At 42.6% G+C, this 16188-nt stretch overlaps 1 protein-coding gene across 2 annotated transcripts in view; it reads right to left on the bottom strand.

Annotated features, from left to right (window-relative positions):
• LOC117255380 (mechanosensitive cation channel TMEM63B-like) overlaps positions 1-16188 on the bottom strand; it is a 33698-nt gene that overhangs the window by 3334 nt on the left and 14176 nt on the right. The window contains exons 4-23 of one of the 2 annotated variants that reach the window (XM_033624225.2): positions 15258-15296; positions 12855-12945; positions 12735-12772; positions 12435-12577; positions 8774-8825; positions 8416-8524; positions 8056-8126; positions 7332-7412; positions 7101-7224; positions 6201-6334; positions 5705-5842; positions 5467-5620; positions 5266-5372; positions 4550-4636; positions 4399-4464; positions 3655-3817; positions 3452-3557; positions 1032-1199; positions 825-940; positions 82-165 (exon numbers count right to left, since the gene is read on the bottom strand). In XM_033624225.2, coding sequence (XP_033480116.1) covers positions 82-165; positions 825-940; positions 1032-1199; positions 3452-3557; positions 3655-3817; positions 4399-4464; positions 4550-4636; positions 5266-5372; positions 5467-5620; positions 5705-5842; positions 6201-6334; positions 7101-7224; positions 7332-7412; positions 8056-8126; positions 8416-8524; positions 8774-8825; positions 12435-12577; positions 12735-12772; positions 12855-12945; positions 15258-15296 — 2071 coding nt within the window. The remainder of the gene's footprint in view (positions 1-81; positions 166-824; positions 941-1031; positions 1200-3451; positions 3558-3654; positions 3818-4398; positions 4465-4549; positions 4637-5265; positions 5373-5466; positions 5621-5704; positions 5843-6200; positions 6335-7100; positions 7225-7331; positions 7413-8055; positions 8127-8415; positions 8525-8773; positions 8826-12434; positions 12578-12734; positions 12773-12854; positions 12946-15257; positions 15297-16188) is intronic. The other variant, XM_033624226.2, reaches the window with a different exon arrangement.

The following is a 16188-nucleotide window of genomic DNA, read 5'->3' as shown; positions in this document are numbered from 1 at the left end:
AAGCTAACAACCTCAACAGTTACAGCTTGTTTGTAGCAGGCTAATAAATAGAGCTAGCGCGGCTTAGCTGGATCCACTCACCTGAGATTTGGTAGTGGGGGAGGACGACGGACGAGCTGGACGTCCATTCTCGACAGCGTCCACGTCATTCTCCTTGGTGTCGATCTGAGACGGAGGCACAGTGAGACAGGGCGCTGAACAGCAACACTTCTGTTTCCTACATGTTTGTGTACCCTGGAAATCCAGAGTTCTCGCGAGAGCACAATTTGAATTTGCTCAGCGAGTCACTCTGGCAATCAGCAATGATGCTCATTACCTATGCCCATGAAATCGAGCTGCACCAATCACATCGGTGTATCTGATATAGGCGGGCCAGAGGCGAGCTAAACAGATGACGACAGGACTGCGACGATGAAGTCCGGAATCAGTCAGTAAACATTGCAAGATGCCTACGGATGAACACCAGTTGTTTGAAACGGCTTTGGCCGCTACAATGAACGAGTTAGACTTGGCTTTTTCTTTAAAAGAGGAACAGAAGACGGCGCTCGAGTCTTTCCTTTGCAAGAAGGACGTTTTTGCTGTTTTGCCGACCGGATACGGCAAGAGTCTAATCTACCAGTTAGCTCCGCTGGTAGCTAAGTGTATACGTCACCCCGTGTATTGTTCTGATTGGCCGTAGTGTTATCCAATTGTGTGCAGTGATATTTACAAATGCAGTTGGGCCATTTTCATTACTCATGGCCAGACCCTAAATCTTTCTAGATTTGGGTCTGGATTTCCAGGCTAATGTTTTTGTAGAACCTGTAATAATAAAGTGGCGGTACCTTGTAGTTGTGAGCGCTGAGGTACTTGAAGTGTCCGAAGCAGACGTGAGACAGACAGACCACGATGGTGACGATCAGCACCACCAGAGTGAACATGGAGGTCGGCGTCTCAAAACCTGACAGCATATTAACAGTTACCATCACTCCGCATTCAACAACAACAAATACATGTTGATATTTACAGGTGTGTCACCTGCTGGGGCTCACCTGTGCGCATAGTGGAGAAGAAAAGCAGCCAGAAGAGGCAGAGGATGGGAGCTGCCACCACCTGGGTGACGGCTCCCGAGTGGATCTTCTTGTCCAGTTTGGAGGGCAGGTAAGCATAGTACATGTTGTATCTGTCCACCAGGTGTTTCAGCAGCATGTACATCAGACCTGCAGGGGGACAGGTGAGTGGCTAAATCACACAGTCGCACAGATGACTTCATAAAATCAACCTTTTGGATATAACAAGTCATCTCTTGATTATTTTATTCTAGTAGATATGAGTGTGAAATATTTTCATAAGTAGCATATAAATTCTTGAGTTATGGCCAAAAACATGTTTTGTGTATCATTGAGTCCACGTGGATATTTTTGCCAAATTTGAGGAAACTCTCTTGAGGCGTTCTTTAGATATCGTGTTCACGAAATGAGAAGGATGTAAGGTCACAGTGACCTTTGACTACACAAACTCCAAACAATTCATTGCTGAGTATTTATTAGATCTTAGTGCCGCATTTGACACAATTGACCATCAAATTCTGCTACAGAGACTGGAACACTTGATTGGCCTAAAAGGTTCAGCACTACGCTGGTTTAAATCCTATTCATCCAACGGATTTCAGTTTGTTCACGTTCATAATGAGTCATCCTTACATACTAAAGTTTGTTTTGGAGTTCTGCAAGGTTCTGTGCTCGGACCAATCCTATTTACTCTATATATGCTTCCTTTAGGTAACATCATTAGAAATCACTCTATAAATTTCCATTGTTATGCGGATGATACACAGTTGTATTTATCGATGAAGCCAGAAGAAAGTAATCAATTAACTAAACTCCATAACTGCCTTAAAGACATAAAAACTTGGATGAGCACCAATTTCCTGATGTTAAATTCAGACAAAACTGAAGTTATTGTTCTTGGCCCCAAACAACTCAGAGACTCTTTATCTGATGACATAGTTTCTCTAGATGGCATTGCTCTGGCCTCTAGCACTACCGTAAGAAACCTCGGAGTAATATTTGATCAAGATTTGCCTTTTAATTCTCATTTAAAACAAACGTCACGGACTGCATTTTTTCATCTGCATAACATTGTGAAAATTCAGCCTATCCCGTCCCAAAAAGATGCAGAAAAATTGGTCCACGCTTTTGTTACCTCAAGGCACTTATAGTTAGGACTGGCTCTTATAGTTAGAACTGGCTCTTATAGTTGGGGTTGGCTCATATAGTAAGGACTGGCACTTATAGTTAGGACTGGCACTTATAGTTAGGACTGGCACTTATAGTTAGGACTGACTGTTTTAGTTAGGGCTGGCTCTTATAGTTAGAACTGGCTCTTATAGTTAGGACTGGCTCTTATAGTTAGGGTTGGCTCTTATAGTTAGGACTGGCTCTTAAGCCTAATTTATGGTCCCGCGTTAAATCAACGACATCGCTATGTCGTAGGGTACGTGGCTACGCAGAAGGCTCGCCGTAGCCCCCGGCGTAGCCTGACGTGCACCTCCCCAAAAATGTAACTACACGTCTAGGCGACGCAGACCCAGCGCAGACCAAGAGGGCTGTGATTGGTTTGCTTGGTAGCAACGCATTTCCGGTTCTGTATTTCCAGATTGTCCATCCCCGCCATCTTTAAACATCTTCTGTTGCGATGTAGATGTTGCAGTATTAAGGCCCATTTATGCTCAACTTTCAATACGGATACGGACTGATATGGACGGAGCCGTCTATCTGTGCTCCGCGTTCATTTCTCTGTGACCGGAAAAGCCGGAAGCTAAACAAAGAATCAACTAGAGACAACGATAACCATTCAGGAAAGGAACGCAGCCTCCTACCACTCTGGCGGTGAATTGCACCGCCACGAAATGGAGTGACGGAGAAGTTCGAAGGGTTCACAACGGCGTCACGGCAACGACGTAGGTACGTCGTAGGTACGCCACAGGACCATAAATCAGGCTTTACAGTTAGGACTGGCTATTTTACTTAGGGCTGGCTCTCAGGCTGGGGTTTTTTGGGGAGTTTTTCCTTATCAGCTGTGAGGGTCAAAAGGACAGAGGGATGTCGTATGCTGTAAAGCCCTGTGAGGCAAATTGTGATTTGTGATATTGGGCTTTAAAAAACAAAAAATTGAATTGAATTGAATATAAGTGGACATTTGTTCTGAGTTCTGAAGAAATTCCCTAATGGCGTTCTCAAGATATTCAGTTCACAAGAACCAGAAGAACGGACGGACAAACCGAAAACATAATACCTTTGGCTTTGGCTATCACTGGCGCAGAGGCAAAAGAATGATCCTGGCATGAGTGACAGGAAACAGAGTCTGTAGAGTCGTTTTAAAAACACCTCTGTGTACCAGCATGAATACGTCAGCACTGACGTTGTGTTACAGACACTGTACAATGGGGTGTTGTGTAGGTGAGTCTAACCGAAGGGGACGATGATGGGGCAGGTGATGCTATAGGCCATCACCACCGTGAAGACGTTCATCATCCAAGCGTACGCCGCTCCAAACTGAAACTCATAGGCCTGGTGCTGGAGGGATGAGAGACATGTTTTAAACAGGACTGTCAGATAATTAACAAACACATCTCAGTCAGTGTCTGTCTCCTTGGTCCGTGTCCGTCCTCACCCTCTTGACGTTGCGGCGGTCGGCAGCGGAGCGAGCCAGGCACAGCCGAATCATGTACATGAGCAGACCGGGGATCCTCAGCAGGTCCATGGCGTTCCCAATGAACGCAGAGGCGATGACATAGTTGACGAAGAACGCTCCGTTATCTGGCAGGAAGACGCACCTGGAGGGGACACAGCACCTCCGTAAGAGCACAACGTCCTGCTACTGATCGATCAATCACACTTTATTAAGTATTAATACACTAAACCGCTTCAAAATAGAAATACATATAGGCTACAGAAATTGTTATCACCACACATTATGGTGTGGTGATATCTACACTTAGAGCTGGAAAGAAAATTAAGATGGAAACTCTGCTGACAAATAATTTGCAGTGTATCTAAACCATCACACTGTAACTCTTAATTCCAAACTGACAGACAATGTGCACCTAAATTTAAAAACAGGACAGTGATAATTTGTTGTGACGGTTTGAAGTAAACTGAAAATTATTTATTATTTTTTGAGTCAATTTCAACCTTAAAATGAAAATTTGATTCTGACATTTACATCAAAGTCTGTCACAAATTATATGCAGACTAATGGATGATAAAATCTTAATTAGACTTACATATTTACAGCTAATATAAGCAGCTCTCGACTTCCGTAACAATATGATGAAAATAATTTTGAAAAATATGACGATGGGTCGTGAATAATACCAGCTTGCTCTCCACTGAGAAATTAAAAAGAATAACTTACTCAAATCTGACACTAGCATCAGCCAGGAACTTCTTATCAAAGAGCCAGCGGAAGAAAACATCCAGGCTGGAAAACAGAGATGATTCAGTGAGGACAGCAGAGGTCAAAGTTCACCGAGGGACAGATTCTAACAACAAACTGTTTTTATTACCTGCTGAGTCCCAGAGACGGCAGCAGCAGAACCATGAAGATCAGGAAGGTGTAACACTTATGCATTGTCGTCCTGTTTTCTCCAGACCTGACGACACACAGAGGAGGTCAAATTAGGGTCAAATCACAATCAAATCAGAGTCAAATCAAGGTCAAATCAATGTCAAATCACAATCAATTTACAATCAAACCAGGGTCAAATCATGTTTAAATCACGTTCATATCACAATCAAATCAGAGTTGAAAAATGATCAAATCAGGGTCAATCATGGTCAAATCAAGGTCATATTAGAGTCAGATCAGGAACAAATCACAAATCAAGATCGTGTTAGGGTTGACACACAATCAAATCAGGATCAAATCAGGGTCAAAACATGATCAAAACAGGGTCATGTCAGGGTTAAATCTAGATCAAAGTGAATCATAACTGACAGACCTGATTTGGAATTTTGTCCCTGGCCCTTGCAGTATACGTGTCAAAGTGTCCTCAGGTAAAATACTGAACCCAACATTACTGTTTGATTGATATGTGCGTGTGAATGTTTATCTGAGGAGCAGGTGGCACCTTGTACGGCAGCCTCGTCCACCAGTGTGTGAATGTGCGTGTGAATGTGCCTGTAGACCTGATGCTGTAGTGTAAACCTGATGCTATAGTGTAGTGCTGATTCTGTAGTGTAGACCTGATGCTGTAGTGTAGCACTCGTAAATCAGTGTTACCTGGTCCAGTGAGCCTCGAAGAAGGCAGAGTAGTAGACGATGGTGGGCAGCAGAGCAGAGAAAGCCCAGAGCAGCAGAGTGGGGAAGAACTGAGTGATGATGGGATTCTGTCCAAAACAACCAACAAACAGCAGAGTCAGAAATGATGAATCATTTCAAATGACACCCAGCTTCACTGACAGGGTGGTGGTGGTTACTCACATTGAGATACTCCACAGGCTTGGTGACGTTGAACTTGTCCATGGTGGAGATGATGATGGCGGGTGTGGTGAGGAAGAAGAGCAGGAGGAAGAGGATGCAGTTGATGATGAAGCAGCGGATCCACCAGGAGATCCCACCGAGTGACAGATGCTCCCTGCAGGAGGAAACCAGGACGCATCAGCTGAGGGTGATGGGTGTGTTTGTTTGGTATTTGGTGGGCTAACCCTTGTGGACGTACCAGCGGATGTTTTGTGGGTCGGGTGCGTATGAAACGCTCCAGTTGTGAACATGAAGAACTTCGCTGAACTGAGAGGATCGTGGCTCCTGACGACACCGACATCCCTGAACCTGACAGGCGTTAAAGTCCTTCAAAATACTGTGAAAGAGTGGGTGGAGTCAGAGAGGGGAGGGGCGGAGGTCGAGAGAGGAGGGTGGAGTCAGACGGGGTGGGATCAGAGAGGTGAGGGTTGGGGTCAGAGAGGGGATGGGGTGGAGTCAGAGAGAGGCGGGGGTGCGGTCAGAACTGTACAAATATATTCTACAAAAACCTAAGCATCAAAGTATTTGTGCAACATTTCTTCCCCAAAACAAGACAAAACAAACAAACAACACCACTGTGATGAACTGCAGGAAAACAGGTAAAAACAAAAACAGTAACATTTCAATTTTTTGTCTTATCAGACTGTTGGTGGGAGGGGTTAGAGACAGAGGGGCAGGGTCATGCTGTGGCTCACATGGCGGTCATGGCCTCGTTCTGGAAGGTGACGAAGGCCATGCCCAGAGGTTTGGTGTGGACCTTCTCCTTCTCCTTCCTGTACTCCTCCTTCAGCTTGGCCTCCCTCTTGGTGTAGTAGCTGACCGCCTCTTCCTGCAGGACAAATGTAGGCTACTGAACCACCGCTAACAGGCTAACAGACAAATTAGACCAGGTGTCTCAGATCCAGATTATATTTATTTAGCCAATGAAGTGTTACCTACAAAATCTTCAGATTCTAAAGTGACGTCATGAAACGATGTGATGAAAAACTATTTTCATGCATGAAACGACACAAACAAACACACAGGTAGACTACAGACAAGAAAAAGCTGATTGTCATCATCAACATCTGTATTCTCTGTAACACTCTACTTTTAACCTGCTACAATAAAAATGTATCAGATAACCAGAAAACTTTTCACCAGCAAGAATAAAACTTTAACCGGCTGCAATAAAAACATAACGAGATTATGACTTTAACCACTTACGATAGAAATTAAATTGGCTTCAATAAAAATTTAACCAGCTACAATAAAACTTTCACCACCTACGACAGAACTTTAATTGGCTACGACAAAATTGAACAAACTACAATGAAACTTAAACCAGCTACAACAAAAATTCAACCACATACAATAAAACATTTAATAAAATTTAACAAACTATGATTAAACTGCAACGGTCTTGAACTTTAGTGAGCTAGTGTGACTGTAAGAAGAAAAATGCTCAGTGTAATCTGTCATCATGTACCAGGATATTAGCAAGATGAGAAAATAATTAACAATTAGTACATAAATTACGTGGTTAATTATTAAAATAAAGCTTCTGTCTGATAAGAAGCTAATTTGTGTGAAAAGAGCGTCAGCGTTAAAGTCACCTCCTCGCAGCCGGCGATGGCGCAGCAGCAGAGGTGTCCGCAGGGTTTGGGGTTTATCATGGTGGGAACGTGTTCCTTCGCCATCAGGTCAGTGAAAAACTTCTTACTGCGCTCCGTCTTCTTCCTGACAAACATAAACACAACAACATTAAATTAATGAACTGTTCTCAGCAGTTAACATGGACCTGGAGTGTATCTCAGCATGCACTGAGCCTCGACTCGCTGTCTCACCTCTCTGCGTTCAGAGACATAAGTTTGGCCACGTTGTAGCAGATCCGAGCCTCCAGCACCGTGCAGTTCTCATACGCCTGTCTGAAAAATAATAAACAATAAAACATGTTCACATGTAATTTAATATACAAACCAGGAAACAAACTCATTTTAACACTACCTTATTAGAAAAATATTATCAAAGATTTTTTTTTTTTTACAACTTCTTATTCTGAATGAAGAAACGTAGCCCTTGAATCTGGACTGTCCTCTGACTGTACACATTTTTATTACTATTTAATATGTAAATAACACAGACTGAAAATATAAAGACTGAACACAAAGCTAGATGTGTCTTTACTTACTTCACCCCAGGTTAACCTGAATATATGACAACATCAAAATTCCAGTGGTTATGTGTTGTTTTTACTTTAAATTTGAAAAATTGTGAATACAGATGTGATCAAATATCTTGTTATTAACATTTTAACAAAACCAATGATCTCCTTCAGAGGATCTTTAAGTCACCAGTGATATGGTCGTCACTTCACTCAGCACAACATTTAGGCTAAATTACTATCTCCGACAAAAACCAACATTTACTTTTGAAATCAACATCATGTCAATAAATCGCTCGAGCTCATTTAGATTTTCGTGCACGATGTGAAAACACATTTTAATGTCCTCGGACATCTGAAGGAGCAGAAGGGTCATTAGATCAGGAAGAAGAAGACAGTGAACTTACTCAAAGTGCTGTTTGATCTGACTCTCCTCAGCGTATTTAGAGATGCCGTTAATGAATAAAGTGCGCTTCACCTGCAAGTCACAGAACTGGGATTAAAACACCGCACAGAGCAGACGTTATATATCCTCAGAGTTTGTCTGTTTTCATGTAACTTTAAGAATTATCAACATTTCAAGCAAATACATGTGTTTTATTGTGAAATCAGTGGCAGGCCTTTACTATGAAATAACCACAGGAAGTGGAAGTGAGGCTGAATTTGTTTGGACAGATGTGGACTTTTTTCAGCATTAGATATTTTTAACTCTACAGGTGAGGCTGTTTCATTGGACTTAATTATTCATGATTAAGACGTGTCCCCACCAGGTCGTCCTCCTTGTAGTGCATCTTGGACGTGTGTCTCCTCATGCTGTAGACGGTCAGCAGCAGATACATGAAGGCAAACGAAGTGTGCAGCCACAACAGATTCGTCCTGAGCAGAAAAAGAAAACACATTTTATTTAAAAATCTATATAGATGGAGCTAGGCTAACAGTTTCTCCCTGCTTTCAGTCTTTGTGCTAAGCTAGGCTAAACATGTCCTGGACCTGTCTATGTACTGGACACACACAGACATAAAACTGAGATCTGAAATGTTGGAGAGGACAGAGGAAGAAGACGTGTTGGACAAATGGGTTAAGTGCTGACTTGTCCTCCTTCAGTAGAAATCCTCCTGGACTCACCCAGACTTGAGGTTGGCTATCGTGGTGCGTCCAAAGCTGTAGGCGTTGTTTTCTGGAATAAATACAGGCAGAGGTCATCAGGAACATGTGACATCGTGACTGATTTCCTGTGTTTAAACATGTGAAGTTGTTTTTATAAAAATCACAGAAAACCTTGAGCGCTAACGACAGCTGCTGGTGAACTCCTGAAGTTTACCAAACGTTCCTCTGATGTTTACATAGAAACACACTCACAGTACCTGACAGATTAAGACTTGACTGCCAACGGTGATAACTCAGGAGTTCACAAAAACTCCACTGACTCATTAAACTTTAGCACCACAGTTCAAAGCTCTTTACATTTAGAGGTGGTGACATTTTAATGTTTTGCCTTTTATTTCACTTACTAGCTGCGTTAGCGTGTGGAAACATAGCACCCACTGCCCACCCTCCAACTTCCACTGGTTAGCTAATGTTAGCCTTTGCCGCTCTGCACTGCGCACCAACATCATCAATCTGCAGAGCCAGAGAGCCACCGTTTAAGACATGCGCATGAGCAAGCTCGAGCTCAAGGGGGCGGAGTATCTGTCAATCATTCTTTAAAAATGGCCAATCAGAGGCCCACAATCCTTTTGACTGACAGGGCACAATCACTTCACAGTAGTGGGAGTAGTCAACATTTCAACTAGCCAACTATGCTAGCGCTAGTTAACCTCTATGTATCTATTCCCCGATCATAACGAAATATAGTAACTTCAACCACTGCTCATTTTAGAAGGACCACTGCATGAAAATGTGTTCTTTGTTTAAATTTTCAGACAGTTAACAGACAATGAATCACAGTCGTTTGTTTCTGGCTGCCAGCATTAGCTAGCTGAAAAGTCGTCTATTTCCACTTCAAAGTGTTAAAAATGCTGCTGTCTGCTGATACTCTGTCAAGGGTTAATGTTAGAGAGGATGGTCCGTAGGAACAAGTCTGCCTGTCCCGAGGGTAGGGCACAAAACCCCTCCCTCTGGTTGTTCTAGCGGAGGAGCAGATCACAGCCTGGGTCAGCGAGGTTTGACGGAAGCTGTTTAGGAGCTCAGAGCCAGGACGCTTGTCATATTATTCCCCCGGAGGGTTGTTACTGTCGACCATTGATTTTAGGATTAATGCAAGCTAAAGTATCAACAGACTGCACCTTTTTAATCAACATTTTGGAAATGGAAAGTGGAAAAAGACAACTTTTCAACTAATTTAGCTAGCTACGCAAGGTAACGCTGGCAGCCAGAAATGAATGTCTACTATCAACCATCAGTTTGATAATCTAAATAAAGAGCATGTTTCCTTGCGGTGAACCTCCTAAAATGAACTGTGGTGAAAGTTCCTATTTCTGTGATGATCTATGATTAAGGAGATGAAAAGCAAACAGCATTAGCTAGCGAGCTAGTGCACTAGCTAGTAGAAAAGTTTTCTACTTAACGTTACACTTTAAACAACCAATTGTGAACGCAATGTTAATGTTATTTTTACTTTGTCTTAAATATAAATTTAGCAATCTCCATCCGTAAAACATAAAACTGAGTGTCTGTTACTCGCACATGTGCATGTCCAAAACAATGGCTCTCCGGCTCTGCGGGGATGTTCCTCCTGTGCACCACCAGGGTTGAGTGGAAGCTAACGTTAGCTATCGTGCCAGTCATTTGGCAATTACCTCTGGTAAAGCCGTCCTGGTGACATGAATCACTGCTGTGGAGAAATTGTGCCCACTCTCCAGTGTCCCCCAACGTCACCCCAGTGAGTAAGCGGCGTCATTTTAAGCCACAAAACCCCTTTAGCATTGTTGACTATGTTAGCATCACTAGCCATGCTGACACTGCTAACAGTGCTAGTTAACACTGATAACATAGTCAACTATGCTAAAGAGGATAAAAATTGAGCTGCTTACTTACAGGGGTGAGCCGGCGGAGACCAGAAGGTGGACACAAAGTTTCCATAGCAACGCTGTTGCGTCAGGACGGTGTTATTAGCAGTAATTGCTTAATGAGCAGCGCTGTTAGCTAGCTCCCACCTGACCCGGCTGGAGCACAGTGCAGTACACTGAGGAGCAGTAAATGCCCAATTCAGATCAATAACACAACATGAAAATAATGATGTAATACTGATCTGATGAAGATAAAACAAAGATACACAGCAGCATAACAAGTTATAATGAGCTCCAGCTTTATCAGCTGCAACAATAGAGTGATGAACACATTTAATACATCAATAATTAAAATAAAACTTATATTCTGATACATATTTTTCTAAAATGAGCCATTCAGCATAATGACTACTTTCATTTGTACTTTAAGTACATCTTGATGCTAACAAGACCACAATCGCTGTTAATACAAAACTACCTGATCAGACTGAGTCCAGGTTGAATTAAAAGCACTATCTACCATCAGACAGCAAACACAGACCTACAGACCTACAGACAGACCTACAGCTCCAGCCTGACTGCTGTTACCTTCTTTAGAAGGAGGTCCAGGGACTCCTCGGCTTAGGAAAGCATCTTTACTGATAATTCTGACTAAAATCAATCAGACACAAGGTGAGAACTCTGTGAGCGGCTCAGACAGAAACGCTCCAGGGTACAAACTATTTAAACAAACTGACATTTCAGACATCGACAAATGTTTCTCAACAGGTTATAAACAGAGAGTGAAAGAGTAAGAGTGAGAGTGAAACATCTGTAACATCACTGTGCTTCATAGCTGAGATGTGACCTGTAACATCTGACTGATAGAACAGATCTTTTATTAGAAGCTAAATGTTTTGTGTCAAATCGGTGACAGTATTACACCTTAACATGTGGATAGAAAGCAGTGTGTTTAATGTGTGTTTAATGTGTGTTCTGGATCAACTAAACTTAACAGCACAGTCTGGTTTATGTATGGGCGGAGATAGCAGTCAAATGTTAGCGATAATGCTCCACCGTCCGTTTGCAATTCACCATTTAAAAAGAAGATGAAGAAGAAGAAACACTGGATCGTTTCACCTCTGCAGGCCGTTAACACATGTATTATTTTTAAAACTAATATTTTTCACAACGTAAATTTAAAAAAAAAAAAATATCCGTCCATCGTTTTACAAAATATCTCCATCCACACCAGAATCCAAAAATAGTGGCGATAAACGCTGGGTCAGCGTTACGTCAAATACCAGAGAAGAAGATTCTAACAATAGGTAATTAGATTATTTTTCTCTGGCAATATGAACAAATCAAATAATAATAATTTCTGTATTTACACATAACTGACACCTTTCACGGTGCTGTGGCAAAACCGACATGTGACTCAAATATGCAGACAGATGACGAGATACGTAACAAACCAGGAGTCCGCAATTGTTCAGCACGCTCATTCCACAAAGCAACAGTGGGTATGTGTGAATTGAGGTGATGATGTCATCATCTGCCAAACACGCCATTTTACACCCACGAGTACAAAAAAAAACCTGCAGCTTTGAAAAATTATGTTTTTATGACCTGACGGCCAAAACATGGAAGAAAGTGTGCGTGCGACAGAGCTCAGAGCTCGAAACGTTATTTAAATAAAGCCGTTGTCGTGGGCCAGAAGACATTTCTCTGATTTAATGGGTCACACAGTAAAGTTTCTGGCTCCTGATTGGTCACCAGTGTGATTCTTATGTTCTCACCGAGCAGGTCTCCGGAGAAGTTCACAGGCAAGACGATGCCCACGGAGAGGACGCCGACCACGACCAGCAGGCCGATGATGTGACGCTGGAAGGACAGGTAGTGAACAGCATCCTCGCCACACTTCTCCCTAATCTCTTCATCCCTGCAGGATAAGGAGGAGGAGGAGTAAGAGAAGGAGGAGGAGGAGGAGTAAGAGAAGGAGGAAGAGGAGGAGGAGGAGGAGGAGGAGAGTCAACACAAACCCAAAAACTGAAGCAACATCAGCAAACCTGGATCCATGAAACTGTGATGATACTCACTTTATTCTGAAGATGGCCGTCAGCCACGAGCAGAAACCCTGCAGGTACAAACACACAACAATCAGGAGGAGGAGAAAGAGACAGGGAGGAGGAGGAGTGATGAAGGAGTGATGTCCTTACGTTGTCTCTCTGGTCGAAGTCAACAGAGGAGGAGACGGAGGTGAGGCGTTCGTAACGGTCGGGTGTCTCCGAGTGCATCGCCGAGGCAACGCTGTGGACACACACAGGAAGCGGTCAGCTGACTGTTAGCTTTTAGCATGTAGCCACTCTGACCTTTGACCTCTGGGTCTGACAGCTGAGTTTAATTGAGATGGTGAACACAAAGGAAGCTGTCTCCTGCACGTCTGTTTTCCTTTTACTTTAAACAGAGGACGCTTCCAGTGCAGTATTTCTACTTTTAAAAGGATCTGACTACTTCTTACATCACTGGTTGTGTGGAGTTAGCTAAGGAGTTAGCTAGCTAGCACGTCACAAGGTTTACAACACAGTGAGCTACATACACACAAAGCCCGTTACCTTTTGACCGGCTCATAGTTATCTCTGTCTCTTCTGCGGCTGAATTAACGTTAAAAATGAAGACAAGTGTGGAGCAGCGTTAGCATCACATCTGTTAGCATCATAGCTGTTAGCATCACATTAGCCAACAGGGAGTGATCCACACACACACTTTTCCTTTAAATACTAAACACACACACACACACACACACACACACAAACTCAGATAAAGTCACATCAGTATTGATAGTGTATGGGGGGTGATCAGTGCTACCTTGAAACTGTTATCCAGAATTGAATTTAAAATCCTACTGTTAACTTATAAAGCTCTAAATGGTCAAGCTCCGTCATATCTTAGAGAGCTCATAGTGCCATATTATCCCACCAGAACACTGCGCTCTGAGAACGCAGGGTTACTCGTGGTCCCTAAAGTCTCCAAAAGTAGATCAGGAGCCAGAGCCTTCAGCTATCAGGCTCCTCTCCTGTGGAATCATCTTCCTGTTTCGGTCCGGGAGGCAGACACCGTCTCCACATTTAAGACTAGACTTAAGACTTTCCTCTTTGATAAAGCTTATAGTTAGGGCTGGCTCAGGCTTGCCCTGTACCAGCCCCTAGTTAGGTTGACTTAGGCCTAGTCTGCCGGAGGATCCCCCTATAATACACCGGGCACCTTCTCTCTCTCTCTCTCTCTCTCTCTCTCTCTCTCTCTCTCTCTCTGTCTCTCTCTCTCTCTCTCTCTGTCTCATTGTGTCATACGGATTACTGTTAATTTATCATGTTGATCTGTTCTGTACGACATCTATTGCACGTCTGTCCGTCCTGGAAGAGGGATCCCTCCTCAGTTGCTCTTCCTGAGCTTTCTACCGTTTTTTCCCCGTTAAAGGGTTTTTTTTGGGGAGTTTTTCCTGATCAGCTGTGAGGGTCATAAGGACAGAGGGATGTCGTATGCTGTAAAGCCCTGTGAGGCAAATTGTGATTTGTGATATTGGGCCTTATAAATAAAATTGACTGATTGATTGATTGTTAGGGTCGTCATGGACATTTTAATTTTCTTCACCCTGACACCCAGAAACCGACCAGTGAAGCTGAAATGATCAATTTATTACTTGATTTTCTCACTGACAGAAAATCAATTAGCAAAAACTTTGGAAACTGATTCATCGTTTCAGTCAAAAGAAAATTAAATAAAAATAACAATAATAATAATACTGATAGTTCTTCATGTCATAGTTTTTGTGATAAACAGAGGGAGAATATAAAGTATATTTACTCAGTTACTATACTGAGATACACGTCTGACGTACCTGTACTTCCCTAGCCTGAAGCTACTTTCACCCACACGTACGAAAATAGGTAGGTACGTGTAACGTCCCAAGACATACAAAAATACGTCTTGGAGCCATGTCCTGAACCCAACAGGAAGTCGGCCATTTTGAATTCAATATGGAATTTTTGTGCATTTTTGGCTGTTTCCAGGGGTTGTACTTTAATAAACTCCACTGACTGGAATAAATTTGAAGAAATTTGATGATCTTGACATTTCGTGTTCACGAGAATGAGGTCACAGTGACCTTGACCTCTGACCTATGACCACTGATTTCTTATCAGTCCATCTTTGACTCCAGGTGTACGTTTGTGCCAAATTTGATGAATTTCCCCTCAGGCATTCTTCAGATGTTCACAAGGATGGGATGGACAGACGGACTGACAACCTAAAAACATAATGTCTCTGTCCTCGGCTGTCACCGGCGCAGAGGCATAAAAATGGTAAACAATTAAAAATCAACAGGGTTTTTGAGAGTTGATCTCGAGTGTGTCAATGTTTGTGTTCACTCCTGTTCATCTCTACAGAGACAGCAACAGGTGGAAGGTGGCATTAATAACCCCCCGTACACACAAACTGAAATGAAGATGTTGTGTTAGTGCACCAATCAGAGAGCAGAACCCTGTTAATGAAACCAGAGGAGGAGGAGGAGGAGGAGGAGGATGTTAGCGGACAAACCAAACACGGAGGAAGCAGCAACATACTATTCCCGCTCCTCCAGGTCGCTGAAACGCTTCTTCAGTCTTCAGGATGGAAACAGAAAGAGAATCACAAGCTGCTGCGAGACACACAGTCGCCGTGACGATGACCGACAGGAACAAAAACTCAAGAGTCACTCGTTTAAACAAAACATCACCACCCAGTTTCATCCGACGGTCGACAGGAAACCGTCGTATTCATTTCATTCATTTCCTCTCAACACCTCGTTAAAGTTCATCTGACATCTGAAAAAAACTCTTCTTCTTCTTCTTCTTCTTCTTCTGCAGCTTGACTGTCTTTATTTTTTTTTTACCCCAATGGCCACACGAGGCACCAATGAGCTCATAAAACTAATTATCAAATGTCATCGGCTACGTGTCATTTCTGACTTGTATAACTTCCACTGCGTAACATAAACGTCAGCTGATGCACCTTGAAGTTAATGTTTCTGTATACGTTACCTTGACAACAGTCTGTTTACCTGCGACTCACCACCACAAACAGTTGTGACGTTCTGGCTCAGAGGTTCTCTTCATGTTCCGCATCTTTGAAATCTCGGCTTTGTTTGTCACCATGTCGTGTACAGAAGCCAAGAACGCCCGTGCTCGCAAATCATTATTTTTTTTGAATGCTGTTATTTTGATATTACAATTTAATTATTTCATTACCTTGGAAAAATGAGCTTTGTGAGCTTTGAGAAACTGGCCGTTTGTTTTTTCATAAACTGACATAAGTTAAGCTGTTATCACGATAAAATGAGGTTTGTTATCTCGAGATAACGACAAAAATGACCTGTGATCACAGCAAAGTTGAATCTCATGTAAAATCATCTCGTTATTTCCAGAAATTTGCCTTTTATTTTCTCAATAATGACTTTGATGAACTTGTTATTATCACACAGGAACGAGCTCGAGGCAACAAGATAAATAATCCCCG

Source organism: Epinephelus lanceolatus, chromosome 3 (assembly GCF_041903045.1).
Source record: "Epinephelus lanceolatus isolate andai-2023 chromosome 3, ASM4190304v1, whole genome shotgun sequence".
NCBI lineage: Eukaryota > Metazoa > Chordata > Actinopteri > Perciformes > Serranidae > Epinephelus > Epinephelus lanceolatus.
The sequence above is the reverse complement of the archived record's forward strand: the minus strand, read 5'-3'. Positions and strand labels throughout refer to the sequence as shown.